The 15,142-nt window shown below is 37.1% G+C and overlaps 1 protein-coding gene across 15 annotated transcripts in view; it reads right to left on the reverse strand.

Moving 5' to 3' along the window:
- Fryl (FRY like transcription coactivator) overlaps nucleotides 1-15,142 on the reverse strand; it is a 307,006-nt gene that overhangs the window by 153,256 nt on the left and 138,608 nt on the right. For 2 of the 15 annotated variants that reach the window (XM_087187589.1, XM_087187574.1), the window contains exon 1: nucleotides 8,095-9,168. The exons of 9 other annotated variants lie outside the window; for them this stretch is intronic. In XM_087187589.1, coding sequence (XP_087043715.1) covers nucleotides 8,095-8,167 — 73 coding nt within the window. In that variant the 5' untranslated portion in view covers nucleotides 8,168-9,168. Of the gene's footprint in view, nucleotides 1-8,094; nucleotides 9,170-15,142 lie in introns of those variants that run through there. 4 more of the 15 variants (XM_087187577.1, XM_087187576.1, XM_087187575.1 and 1 more) reach the window with 3 other exon arrangements.

Consider the following 15,142-nt stretch of genomic DNA (forward strand, 5'->3'; position numbering starts at 1 on the left):
TTTTCTGCCTAGCTAAATTTTAAGTTTGGCGTGTATTAATACTCAATGCACTCTCCCCGCAAACTCTTCCTTCCCAGATGTCTCCCTCCCCTTTATCAGATAAAATACCCTAAAGCAGCAGGTCCTAAATACTTTCCATTCCAACCATAGTAAGGTCTGTACATCAAAACCATGCACTCTGCATAAAAGCACAGCAATAACTTTATCCTCAAAGATATTTCTAAAGTTGTTTTATTGGAATTATCTTTTCCTTTTCTTTCATAGTTTCCCTAAAAATGACTCACTCATATATCGTTCCAATATTTTATGTAAAACATTTTAAATTGAAAAGTATTCACTTAGTGTACTTAATTTAAGACTGAATTTGTTGTTACGTTGTTACTATACATGTTAATGGACATTAATTCATTCACTTTTTATAAAAGCCTTCACTAACTCCTTTCTGTATCATATATTAATAATAAAGCTGAAAATACAGCTTACAAAAACAATTCTTATGATTTTCTACTATGATCTTTGTTGATATGTATAATTTGCTACCACCTGAAAGGAACAGATCTAACAATTTAAAATCTGGCTTCTAGAGTCTTCTCCATTCAAATAGGCTTGCCAGTAAGTCTCTTTTGGTAAGGTCCTGAAAGCTACTCATTTTAGCTAGGTTTTTTGAATTAGGAAATAGCATGCTTAATGAAAACCAACTAGTGGATCTACAGTAGCCAGAAATTCCACCAAATAGTCAGTGTTTTGTGGCATCCCACATAACAAACTAGGAAGAATAACCATGAGGGCATGGCCATTCCATCCTGCAAAAGGATCACAAACTATGTCTTATTCATGTGACAATGAGAAAGCAAACATGGTTATTTCAAAGCGGGGGACAGGACTGAATTTAACCAGTAGTGGAAAAGACCAGAACTCAATGATTTGGAACTAGACACTGGCTGTGCCTGTAACAGGCCAGATACTTGTCCGGTACCTATCATATTTAACATACTAATCCATCAAAAGATATAACAGCAGATATATCAGGATTTCATTCTTGTCAAGGCTGTTTTTGTTTTTAAAGAGCACTTTGTTCTCTTCAAGAGCAAAGCAGGTTCCATATTTGGAGGAAAATTAAATACCAAAGAATTTGACAAAGTAAGGCTCAGAAAAGAAGAAATACCAGTAACTAAAATGGGTGCCCACACACTAGTCATAAAAGTCAAATCAAAATTGGAAATGAGGTTAGGCTGATGCTGAGTCATCTGTACTAGTGAACTGGGTCTCTCCCAAACTGCATCTCAGCATAGGGCAGGAGCCAGAGCCTGATAGAAGACTGAGTTTATACACATCTGCCAAAGAGGGTACAAACATGGAAGGGTCATGGCATCAAGTTTCATTAAATAGATGCTCAGAATATAACACAGGTATTATATTGAACTTTTCACAAATTTTCAGTCACCCATGAATATTGTGACCATTCATATTAGTCTTTTCTGATTTTGCATCTCAGTCTTAAACTTTACATTTCATGCTAATATCTATCATTTTAAAACCTGAAAGAAAGCAAATTAATGAGTTAGATAACACCTATGCTTATCACAACAGTTTTAGTCTTGAAAGCAAAATGCTTTTTCATTAAATGAGATATATCTAGTTTTAAGGAGTTAGAATAAATAAAGAAAAAACAGGCTCAGGATTCCTAATTTCAGTGAGATCTGGAGGTAGGAAATACAACTTCAGAAACCATCATAAAAGTTTCACCCTTAATAGCACATTGAGTTGGCTTCCTTGTCTATGATCCATTTCCTAAAACAGATTTCTCTCAAGGGATGAGAGAGTATTTTTCCAACAAGCAATAGGTGATTCTTTTCCACTATGACCAACTCCCAACTGAAACATCATTGAAATTAATGTCAGTGAGAATGTAAATTATCCTACAAGACTCATTCTACAAAAATCTCATTAAAAATCTCCTTTACCTCCTATAACCCAAGACTTACTGTTTCTACCTCTTAAAATTTCACATACTTGTGATAAAATGAGCTAATACTTTGCAAAACTCTTAAAGAGTTTTTAAACCTACTAGGTACTAGGCATTGTATACTTATTCACTAAATAAAGCACTACCCTGTTCAATCTTCATTTCACATCTGGCCTACTGAAACAGCATCCTAACTCATCTTCTTTCATACATGGTACCTCTCTTATCCCTTCTCTGACCTCATCCCATCAAAAACAGAAATCCAATAAAATTATCCCAATATCTTTTGTCAAAAATTCCATCAAGGTTTCCCATTGCCCTTATGTTTTTGGATTAAGACTGTATTAGTTAGCTTTCTGTCACTATGACAAAAATACCTGACAAAAATGAATGTAAAAAAGGAAAGATTTATTTTGGCTCATGGTTTCAGAGGTGTCAGTCTGTGGTTGGCCAGTTCTATTGTTTCTAGGTTTGTGGTGAGATAGAAACATCACAGTGGAAGGGCATGGCAGAGAAAACCTGCTCACCTCAGAGGGCAGCCAGGAAGCTGACAAAGTGAGAGCCAGAGAGAGAAGAAGGGGCCAGAAACAAGACATACCCTTCAAAAGCACTCCTATAATGATATACTTTGTCCAACTGGGCCCCATCTCCTAATAGCACAATCAGCTACAAATTCATCAATGGAGAGCCTATATAGCCTAGCCCTGCCTACCTTTGCAGCCCTCATTCCCATCACTCTCCCCATAGCTGTCTGCTCCAGCAAACCTGGCCCTATTCCTCCAAGCCTCTAGCATTTGCTATTCCTTCTGCCCATCTACCCTTCGGCCAGTTAGCTATTTCTTACTTCCAATTTTGCTTAGATTCCTTGGTCAAGACAGTCCTTACTTAAAATTAAAGGAAACTGGCTAAAGAGTTTGGGTGTGAAGGTTTTTTGTACCAGGGACTGAACTCAGGACCTTGTACTTCTGAGGCAGGGGGCGGAACCATTGAGCTAAACCCCTGCCCAGGTGTGAGGGGTTTTAAGAAGAGTCAGAGGGATGTTCATAGAGTTTCTTAGTTTATGTAAGTCCTAATTTCCTCCTCTATAAAAACAGAAAACAGTCAGCTGATGAATAAAATATGATATATTCATACAATGGAACATTATTTAACCATAAAAAGTAATGAAATACCAATACATGCCATAGTATGGGTAAGACTTAGAAAAGTAGCGGGTGAAAGTTACAAAAGAGCACCCACTGTATGATTTTATTTATATAAAGTAGTGTCTAGAGTAGGCAGATCTACACTAACAGATTAATGCATATGGGGGTCTTATAGGGATGACAAAAATGTTCTGTGTAGGTAGTGATGACTGTACTTTGTTAATACACTAGGAACTAGCAAACTGAATGCTTGAACAGGATACATTTTACAGTATAGTGGTACCTCAATTCACGAACTTAATTTCTGTGCTCTCTTCAGCAGCACATATACAAACTTAATTCTTTCCAGGATTTTGGTCACAGAATTTGTTCCACAACTCTGGTTGTGACAGATTCTGCAATGATAATCATGGAATGAATTTAGTTGTAAACCAAGGTACTACTGTATCTGAATTACTTCACCATAAAGCTGTTTTTAGAAATAGCAATAATATTTCTCATCAGATTGTCATGATGATCACATGGATTTTATGAACATATGTGCATATAATGTGAGTGCACACACATAGGTGCCTGCGCAATACTTAACACAATACCAGGTCCATAAGTCCTCCAAAATAAATGGCAAGTTTTACTTCAGTCAAATAACAGAATCTGATTGCAATTTAGATGACTATATAGTCTTTGCTGAGTATGGGTATTGGGTTTACTATTTTTGCAATCCAGGAAAAATATTTCAGAGTATTAAAAAGTATTGAGGACTTTTCTCATTGTGCAAAAATCCAAATAATCTCTGTAAATTTAGTTCCTCAAGGTATCATATCTTATTCACATTTTAATTTATAAAACTGTGGCTAAAACTGGTCAATTTATCGATTCTATCTCTGTCACAGAAACTGAATCTTTTAGGGGCTGAGGATTTAGCTCAGTGTTTCCGCTGTCTGCCTTGCAAACACAAGGTCCCGAGTTTGATCCCCGGTAACAAAAAAACAAAAAACAAAAACTGAATCTTTTGGAATATTAGCTATCGTGTAAAATTACATAAGCAAAATAAATTCTATAAATTAATGTTTGCCAGAGGTATTATGTGGTTAGCACATGCATCAGTGGCCTTAATTAACATTGCAGATAGTATTTCGGCAGATCTCAGTACTGAATCTTGCTTTGTATTACCAATTTTAGGGAATTAAGCCAACCTTTAAAGGACAACATCCTCACTACACAGCTGGTTTAACAGAATGTTCCTGATTCAGTTTTTAAAGTAAGTAATGCCTAAAATTGTTGGCACAAAGACAAAATCCTGAATTTAGGCCATATGAATGTCACCTCATTGTTGTGACTGAAAGAAATAAGGCTCAGCGATAATCAAACTTCATTAGCAGTGCATCAACACTCTGCCAGCTAAGCAGGCCCTGGACCCAGAGGGCCTGGTAATATAAAAAGTAGCATCCAACATTAATACAAATTATGCAACTGGATCTTATAAACAAGAAACATTATTATAATTAATGATAAAGAACTGTCATAATACACATTGCTGTTAAGGTAGGTTTAATAACAAAAACCCTAAAGTCTTCCTTTTCCTTTTTTCTTCAGTAACATTTGAAGTACATAATTTATTTAACAAAAAAGTTTCCCATTTCCTTTTTTGTAAATCCGATTTTTCTGTTCTTCCCAAGAAATTCTCTAAATGGAATTTAATGAAAAAAATTTTACATCACTAAAGTATCATTTTGTGCATTCTAGCTTCAGGAATTATTCCTCCGAGAGACATCACTAGTATATTAGTAATGAAATAAAAGAGGGGTATATATTTACCCTTCTGCCATCTTTTCTATTCCAACAAAAATCATTGCATCCCAACCAGATATCTTAGTTGCCTGCCCATTTCCTAGAGTTTAACCATTAAGTATACAGAGAAGAGCAAAGGACAATCAACCTACACCTTCAAGAAGCTTATACTTAGGCCAGGGATTTAGCTCAGTGGTTCCACTGCCTGCCTCGAAAGCACAAGGTCTGGAGTTCAATCCCCAGTACCCATCCCCCCCACCCCAAAAAAGAAGCTTATATCTAATGATGACATCAGCAATGATATGATGCTCCCAGAGAAGCAGAGAACAGATCAAACATTAACTATCTGGCTGACTGGAGGGATGAGTCGAGAGATGAACACAAACTCCTTGTGAAGCAGACAAGGGTTTGAAGTACATACCAGGCAAAGGCACAGCAAATACGAAAGCACAGCAGCCTCCACAAAAGGAGTAAGTAAGGCAACAAAAAATGGACAAAACGAACAAGGGCTACAGGAGGAAGAGCTTTCTTTCATAGGGAATATAATGACTGTGAAGAAAGGAGGGGAGGCACTTTAAGGCTGGGTGTTTAAAAGGAAACCTCAGCCAGCAGTAACTGGAAAGTACAAATGGGATACAAAAGGGTGCAATACCAATAATCCAGATGATCATCAAGAGAGGCTTAAACTAAGGCAGTATGGCAGTATGGCAACCAAAGGTAGGAGACAATAAGGAGGTAGAATGGAGGTAGAATGTTCAGTGATTAAAAGGGGTGGGTAAGGGCTGGGGATTTAGCTCAGTGGCACCACACCTTCCTCACAAGCACCAGGTCCTGAGTTTGATCCCTGGTACCAAAAAACAAAAACAAAACAGGTGGGTGAAAGAGGCCAAGCCCTTGCTTCTGGCTCAGGAAGCCTGGGTATCACTACTATCCACCATCATGGGAATAACCTACCACGCCAAACCAAACTCAAAAATATCCCTTTACCTCTAATTCCTCTCTGATCCATGTATCTGATGTGATTCCTTCTATTTTTATACTCCCGGTTCTTTTCATGTGTAACCATCATCTGGTAAGTAATACTGCAGATGAATCAGCTCTCATTTAACTTCTTACTGTCACCTGCAGGTATACTTTCTCTCTCTGAATAAGCTCACAGAGAATAAGCAAAGATCATATCTCAGATTTCCTATCTGCCACAGCACAGTATATGCTCAATAAATGCTAGTTGATTCAAAAGTTGTTGGTGTTATAAAAACATCCCTACAAAGAGATAGCTAATTACTACCTTTTTTGGGAGGTTTTATGTTTTAACATACCTTCCCCTTTCTCTAATTCAATAGGGCTAAATGAAGTTTAAAAAGACATTCAGAGATGCTGGTGAAATAAAAACATTCTCCCATTATCCAGGGTTAGGCCAGACATGGTTATGGCCTTACCCAACACTGATACTGGCAATTTATTCTAAAGCAACCTATTGCTTTAGAATTATAAAAATACCTTCAAGAGATATATATCATGAGTGCCTGAGGGCAATGGGATACCCACAGACAGAATCAGTATACCACCAACAGCAAAAACTAAAGACTTTACAAATATTTGCTTTTGTTTCACTCCTGGATTCAGAGATCTGATTAAATGAGATTTGGCTGTGCCTACTCATAAGGCCCACACAACGACATGTACAAATATTTAAATGATCGCAAAACTGTAACTACAGAGTTTATGAGTACCTAAACAAGCTAAAACTTTTAAAACAGGCTGCTATGATATAATAAATTGTTCTTCCATAAGAACCTCTTAATTATAGCTTCATTCTCACTATATACAGTCTACTATTAAAAAAAATGCATGGTGAGGAACAGAAGAAGGACAGGGAAGGAGAAAGGGGAAAGATTAGTAACTTTATTTTAGCAAAAATATAGACTATATTACTAGCTTCCTTTAACTAGTAAAAGTAACTTTTGAGTCAATAAAAATAATTCTCACTATTTTAACTATGTATGCTAAGAAACTTTCCTAAAACATAATTTTCTGCAATCTGGAAAGATACTATCTCCACATGGAAGAATTACTTAAAGATCAAAAATCAAAGTAATACAGAAATTATAAATGTAGTATATTTGGCATTATATAAGTCAAATTATATTCAGTAAGGCTTTATCTTAGAGATTTTCTTCATGTCAATATTTGGTCTTTTATATTATTTGCTTATAAAACAAAACCACAATAAATATTTTCATAAAGAGTTAAGCTGAAAATAATTTAAATTTTCTCTCTCATATTTCATTCATTACTTTGCTCAAGCACAAATAGCACAGTTGGGAGCAAGAACAACTGGGTTCTACTCCCAGTTCTTTGTCACCACATGACCTTGGAAAAGTCATAATTTTTCTATACTTCAATTTTCTTTAGGAAAAACAAAACCAAACCTGAGTTTCCTTAACTCACTAATTTGACATCATATCATTACGATAATTCTGGCAAAAAGGTAAACAGACTGAGGTAATAAATAATTTTTATAAATATTTTGAGATCTTCAGAGAAAAAGTCCCTTTGGATATTACTGGAAATATTAAATAAATCAATATTTCTCCCAATCCACATATTAGAAAGGAAGCTACGGGCAGGATAATAGCTCAATGGCATTAGTTTTATTGACTTAACTGAATTTTGAAATTTAAGTATATCATCCTGAGTGCTCTTTATCAGAACATTTACTACATATAAAAATTACTCCTTGTAACTTCAGTTAAAAGAATACAGGAAAGTTATCATCATTATGTTAAGTTGCCTGATGTCTTAAAATAGCTGATATTACTTCAAATACATGTTTTATGCTAATAGAACTGTGGAATAGTACTGGTATCTGATAATCCTGCAGAAACTTCAATCTATTTGTCATCTTTCTTTTTCTTTTGTTTTTAACCAATTATGAGAAACTTTACCAGAATAACATAAGAAAATCAAGGCTGGTAAATTTCAAGCAAAGAAAATCTACCAATACTACAACTTCCCAACGTGTATACGCTGAGATTTCCTATCTGTCTTGCTGATGGCCATTCAGAAACATTCTCCATGCTGTTTTCAACAGCTTTCATTCCATCTGGATGGGTCTAAAGGGAAAGCATGCAAAGAATGCCAATGATAATCACACCTCAGTATTCCTCTCATTCAGGAACATATACTTACAGCTGCTGCTCCAAGACTTTAACAAGGACTTTATGCTAATTTCAAAAAACACAGTATCTTGTAGACTCAACATTGTGTCTTAACCCGCTGCAACAGCAGCAGCTGCGGTGGCAGCGTTCTGTGGCTCTATCTCTCGGAGCTGCTGTCCCCTCTCACAGGCAGTGGAGTTTTGGCCCCTGGTGCCTGGCTTCATTACCATGCGGTTCCCAGTGACGCACAGCTATAGTGGAAGCGCTGCTGAATGCAGATGAACTCTCCAGTTGAATAAAGGCTTAGGAGTTTATTATAAGTGCCCTGAAGGACACCCTCACCTTTCTTTATGCAGACCTACACATGGCCAAAATTAGCCTCTCTGTTTATGTTCCTGTGATCAGTTCTGAGGAGCAGAACAGAGCCTCAGGCTGCTCTCACTGTCCTCACTACCGTGACTAAATAGACAAGGGTAGAGGCTCTGCCCTTGGATGCCAACTTTTATCACCAGCTATGGGCCTTAGAAATAAAAAATTTCAAACAAATTAGGATCTAGCGTGAAGTCTTTAAATTTCTTCCTTTAATAGCTGACTCCCACCCCTCAAAAAACACCAGTGCTCCTTCTCCCACTCTAGTGCCAGCTTCCTCTGGGTGTTTAGTAGTAAATTCTCTCCACCCCCTGGCAGTAAGCAGTGATTTTCTCAGGATGCTTACAATGATACAGAGTCCAGCAGCTCACTTAGCCACTGGAGATGATGCTGGCTAATGGAATGCAAAGATGATGTCATGAACACTGGCTGAGCCTCCATCAAGCCTCCAAAACTGCTCAGCTCAGGCAAAGTTCTTTTCTGCTGCATGCAACTTATTCAAAAGAGGTAACTCTGTTATAACAATGGGATTGCTTTTAACAAAAGGGTCTTCTGTTCCTAACACAACACCTAATTCCCCCCAAATCTTTAAGAGTCCAGGGCTGGGGATGTAGCTCAGTGGCAATGCGCCTGCCTCATAAGCACAAGGTCCTGAGTCTGATCCTCAGTACAAAAAAAAAAAAAAATAGAGAGTCAAAATGACAGTGAACAGTGAGAATTTCTCCAGCTAAATATACATTTGTAAAACTTTATTCTGCAGAAATTTCTTTAAAATAAAAATAGACACTGTTAAAAACCTCTCTTCAAAATGATAAAAAAATTCACAACCAAAACAAACAAATAATCGTTTATGCCAGTATCAGAAGAAAAATGTTCTGACCCCTGCTTACTGCCACCCTGGAGGTCAATGGGGCATGTTCTTAGAGTTGTTTATTTCTCCACCTGACAGTACATCTGCACCAATCCATCTGTACTATTGTGTCTTTTAAGTCCAACTAAGAATAAGTAAATGCAGTGATCAAAGTCATCACTGAATAAATTTATTCACAGTCAAATAGTGAGGCACTGCACTAGAAGCTAAACTAACATACTTTCATGCATAGGTATCACACACTAAGGAAAAAAGATAATAACCACGCTCATTAAGACATACTCAGTGGCAGTGATAGGGAGTGGAGGTGAGGGTCATTTGGAGATATATATATCTCTCTCTCTATATATAGATATATATATATAGATTTTTTTTTTTTTTGTACCGGGGACTGAACTCCGGTCCTTGCTAAATCCCTGGCTTGAAGTTATATTTTTCCAAGCAGTCCAACAAATCTGGTATAAGTCTGGGCCATTCCTACTTCCAAAGAGACTAAATAGGTAACATCACACCAGCGATATATAGAATCCTGACCCCACAACCTTCTTGTCTGGATGTAGCTTCTTCATCAGAGCCATCTCAGAACCAGTTTGGGCCAGGCTTTCTTCTGGAGTAAGGGTGCACAAATGCCTTCAGATGTGAAGTACATAAAAGACATTACACAGTCCAAAAGCCCTACCTACTACAGTCCATTCTCATACAGTGACAAGAGTATGTCAACATGTAAAAGCTTGAGTTTTATAGAAACCAGTTTACTTTTTCTTTCTAATTGAAGTATCCCCCCCAAAGTGATTTCATAGCACGATCTTCTCTTCATCAAACAATTGTTTAAAAATTCAGAAAATAAGGTAATTTAGACCCAAACAAATGATACCAATATATGCCAAGGCTCAAGCTGAACCATGTGAGCAAGAGACAAGATTGTAGACATACACCCAGATACTTTGGCATATTCTTTCTATCCCTCAAGATGAAAATGACATTTTCCATTTATATGTAGACAATTCAATTCACCCATGTGGTTCAACAATGTTATTAATTCAACTACTCATCACACACACCATAGCAAAGTCTAATGGAGTATTTCCTTCCTAACTCTTCTCAAACTTTTATTATGCAAATCCCTAAAGTATTAACTGAGAAAACTACATACATACTCAACAATCCTTTTATAATACCACAGAAGAGCTCCACTGTGTTCCAATTTCTTTCTCAATCCCTCAATTACTAATCCTGTTTTTAAATTACACAAATGATTTCACCATTATTCTTCAAAAGAGCACACTATCTTTAAATTGCCAACTAACCTCAGAAAACACAACATAGCCCAAAACCTACTACAAGTTTATCCAAAGACCAAAGACCAGCTTTCCAGTTTGTTCTTTCTATAAATTCAGATTTCTCACAGTTGTTTTATATACATATATTTTTAGTATCATCACCATTTTTTAAAAATCACAAAAAGTTACTTGATGTTTTATTCTTTTCTTTTTTTTTTTTTTTTTTTTTTAGACAAGGTCTCTCCATGTAGTTCAGGCTGGCCTCAAACTCCTGACGACCCTCCTGCCTCAGCCTCCCCCGTGCTGGGGAGATTTCCCTCTTTCTTTCCATCAATTTTCCATTTAATTCTTAGCTGTATTATCTGGCATTTTAAGGATTCATGGAATTAGGTGCTTTACATTTTTAAGTAGAAGGCAGACAAAGATAAACTGTCATATACCAAAACAATGTGTACCAGGAAAAATTCTCAGTAAATCTTACAAAATATGACTATTTAGTACGGGATCTGAACTATGTTCCTTGATATATAATAAAACTGGGGATTAACTGAAAAGATCATACAATTCATTGAAATGTAATGTTCTAGCTACCCAAAAGGAAATAAAATTCTTCAATTACTAACTCATTCTTAGGAAAACAGTACAAAGATATGGGCTACTCATCATATTAAGAATTTTTTAAATATCTCAAAAATTATTCAACTGGTATCCAAAACTAGCATAGAAGGAAAAAATTAAAGTTAGTATGTTTTTCTACACAAAATGTCAACTATCCTATCCTTTCTAGAGATTCTACAGCCCCCCACAGATGTCACCCTCTTCAAAAGGTCCTCATCGTTCTTGGAGTTCATTAGAAAAGATGTTGAGAAGCTTCAAGTAAAAGAAAAGATGCTCTCGGGTCTATTACATATGAAATTCAAAAAAGAAAGTTGCAAAGAATCACTTCATATTTTTCTTTGAAACCTCATTAAATAACACAACAAAATGTTAGTAGCAACTGTAACACTATCTAACATCCACTTAGTGTATTTACTCGCTTCTTTCTATATTCCCCAAATTTTCTACAGTGAATGTTTAACACTTTAAATTGTCATTACCAAAAAGAAGCCGGACTCCTTGGAGAAATGGCTGGGACAGGACACATACAAGAAAAGCCTGGAGCATTTTGCAGTGTCAAAAAGAAGGGAAAGACTCAAAAAAAATTGTCGCGCTGGGGATTTAGCTCAGTGGTGCCAGGCCTGCCTCACAAGCCCAAGGTCCTGAGTTTGATCCCCAGTACAGCCGAAAAACAAAACAAAAAGCAATGTCGTATGTCACAGGAACAGACAGGCCAACTCAAAAAGCCAAAGTTGAAGCAATCTGAGCGACAAAATGACACAATTTGGGAATATAACCCAAAGTATAAAGTAAATACCCAGAGATCCATATTGATTGCTATGGTTTGAATTTCCTCACCTAAAAACTCACACTGAAATTTGATCCCAACTGTGAAATAGGAAGTAAATGCAGATTTAATCAATTATGAGTTTGGAGGAAGGACCTGTTGAAGATAATTAAGGTAAAATGAGGCAATAAAGGTGGGGCCTAATCCAATGGGACGGGGACCTTGTAAGAAGAGGAGGAGCAACCTGAGCAAGGAGCCTTGTCCCTTGCATCCTGTGCTGCTGTGGGGCTCTGCAGGGCCTCCTCCAGCAAGAAGGAGGCCTTAACAGATGTAAATGCCTGGTCTTGAACTTCCAGTCTTCAGAACCTTATGAATTATTCAGTCTGTGGTATTTCATTACAGCAACTTAAAATGGACTAAAACACTGATGTAAATAAATGACTGAATACATAAAAAGGAAGAAGAGACAAACTGTACCATTATAGAAAAGAGAACCCAGCAGACCTGACTGCTATTCTTTGATGGGCCGCCCTATAAGGTTGGCCTCTGGATGCCATTTGAGAACTTAAGGTTCTGAGAGGTTCCCACTACTCCCAGAGCCAATAAGAGCCACTTACTATGCCTAAATTGTTTGTACATGTAATATGGTGGATGCCTAACCCCTGCTTTCCTCTAGAGTCTAAAGTTTGGGTATATGCCAGGCAGGGGTTATCTACTTAATTAGCCCTGATAAGAACTCTGGACACTGAGTCTCTAAAGAGCTCCCTGGACTGATAACATTTCACTTGTGGTGTTATAATATGCTGCCGTGAAATAAGAAGTGTGGGAGAAAAGGATAATTTTGTTACGGAGAAACTTGACAGAAGATCATGTTTAACTCTGCCAATGATAAGTCATGTTAATAGTACCCATTCTTGGTAAAATGTGATTATGGCACTTTACCTATATTCTGCTTCCCAAAAAAATACAAGCTCAGTCTAACCACAAAATAAAGAGGGGAGAGAAGGAAAGAGGGAAGGGAAGAGAGTAGGGGAGCGGACTGGAGGAGGAAGGGGAAGTGCTGGGGTGTTACAGCTTGTGTTTAGATGTCCCCCCAAAGCCTCATGCAGTCTTTGGTGGGGCTATTTCAGAGGTGGCTGAATCTAGTGTGCGCTTTATGGTGCAATGCTAGGCCAGAGAGCACTAGGATTAGGGGTGTGAGTGCTACCAGCCCTAAGTAGTCTGAATAAGATAAAAGGGGCAGGAAGATGCTGTCAAGATCCCTTGTTGCTTTTGCTACCTGGTATCCACCACGTTGTTTCTCCTCTGCGACCTCTGCCATCCAACCCTGCCTTGGAGCCAGCTGATTATGGACTGAAACCTTAAAGCAAATAAACCTTTCTCCCTTTAACTTTGGGTGTTAGGTATTTTGTCTTTAGACAGAAAAGTAACTAAGATGGGGTGGGAGAGGGGAACAAGAATCAGCCAAATCCAAACTAAAGTACAGCCTACAAAACACCCATCAAGGGCTGGGAGTATAGCTCAGTGATACAGAACATGCATAACATGTGCAAGGCCATACTGCATACCCAAACCATACTCAATAATATCAAGTTCATTAAAAACAAGGAAATTCTGAGAAACTGTTACACTGTAAAAAATCTAAGGGGGCACAACAAGTAAATGTAAAGTGGTATTTTGGATTAGATCATGGAACAGAAATAGGACAAAAGATAAAAACTAAGAAAATCTAAATAAAGTATGAGCTTTTGTTAGTAATAATATATCAATATCAGTTCCTTACTTGTGAATAATGAATCACAATATATGACAATAATGTATCACAATAAAGTAGAATGGTAATGGGGAAACTGAATATGGGGTATACATAAATTCTTTTTACTATCCTTGTAACTGTTCTATAAATTTAAAAGTATTCCAAAAGAAAACATTTGCGTGCGTGCGTGTGTGTGTGTGTGTGTGTGTGTGTGTGTGTAATTTATACAAAGGACAGAAATTCTTTCATTCCAGACTTTTGCTTCTGGCCTGATGGCTTAACTGGATTTGGACTCACTTTCCTACTGTAACTAACTACAACAGCATACAAAATATAAGATTCAAGGTATTCAGACAACAGACAGAGGGTGTGTGATTTCTGAGAGATGGAAAACAAACAAGAGCACAGCAATTCCTTCAACTTTCTGCCTAGAGGCATTTTCTAAGACCTTTAGTGGACAGATGCCTGAAACTGCAGGGGGCACTAAACCCTATGTATACTATGTTTTATCCTATATAAAACATATCTATGATGAAGTTTAATTCACAAATTAGATGCAATAACAACAACAATGTAGAATAACTACAACAGCATACTGTGACAAAAGTTATGTCAATGGATTCTCCTGTCTTGCTCTGTCAAATATCTCACTGCACTCATCTTTCTTCTTATGATGTGCAAAAAACAATAGCTACACGAAGAGATGAAGTGAGGTGAGTGACTTGGGCATTCCTACACAGCATCAGGTTACTACATGGGGTCATCTGAACACAGCACTGTGACACCACAGCAGTTATTCTGATAACTTAGGATGGCTTCTAAGTGAGTAACAGGTGGGTCATGTACATGGAAATCCTGGACAAGAGGAATAATTCACATCCTAGGCAGAATGGAGCAGGATGGAGCAAGATCTTGTCATGCTACTCAGAACAGCATACAATTTCAAATTTAAGCATTGTTTATTTCTGAAATTTTCCCCTATCTTCAGATCAAGGTCAACTAAATCTTCAGAAAAATGAAAAACATGGATAAAGGAGGACTAATGCATCTTAAATAATAAATTCAGTACGCAAGACCAATAGAAGATTAGAGTCTACAAAAAAATATCAGTAAACTTGGAAAATTGGATATAGCAACCCTCCAAAATGAAGCACAAATGACAAACCAATAATATGATAATAAAATAGTCTCAGTGACTCATGGGACATCACTGGGTCTAACGCACATAGAATTGAAATCTCAGATGGAGTGAAGATAAAAGGATGAAATACTGATCAAATTTTCTCAAACTGACTGGCTATTAATCTACAAATCTAAAACTCTCAAGAACACATGTGTACCTGTACGCACTCATGCCAAGGTACATAATAAACTACTGAAACCTTGGGATAAAGAACCTTAAAAGGAGTCACAAAAAAT

This window comes from Heterocephalus glaber, unplaced genomic scaffold, assembly GCF_053883595.1.
Source record: "Heterocephalus glaber isolate CG9 unplaced genomic scaffold, H.glaber_assembly_v1.0 deba00001509, whole genome shotgun sequence".
In the NCBI taxonomy this organism is placed as follows: domain Eukaryota; kingdom Metazoa; phylum Chordata; class Mammalia; order Rodentia; family Bathyergidae; genus Heterocephalus; species Heterocephalus glaber.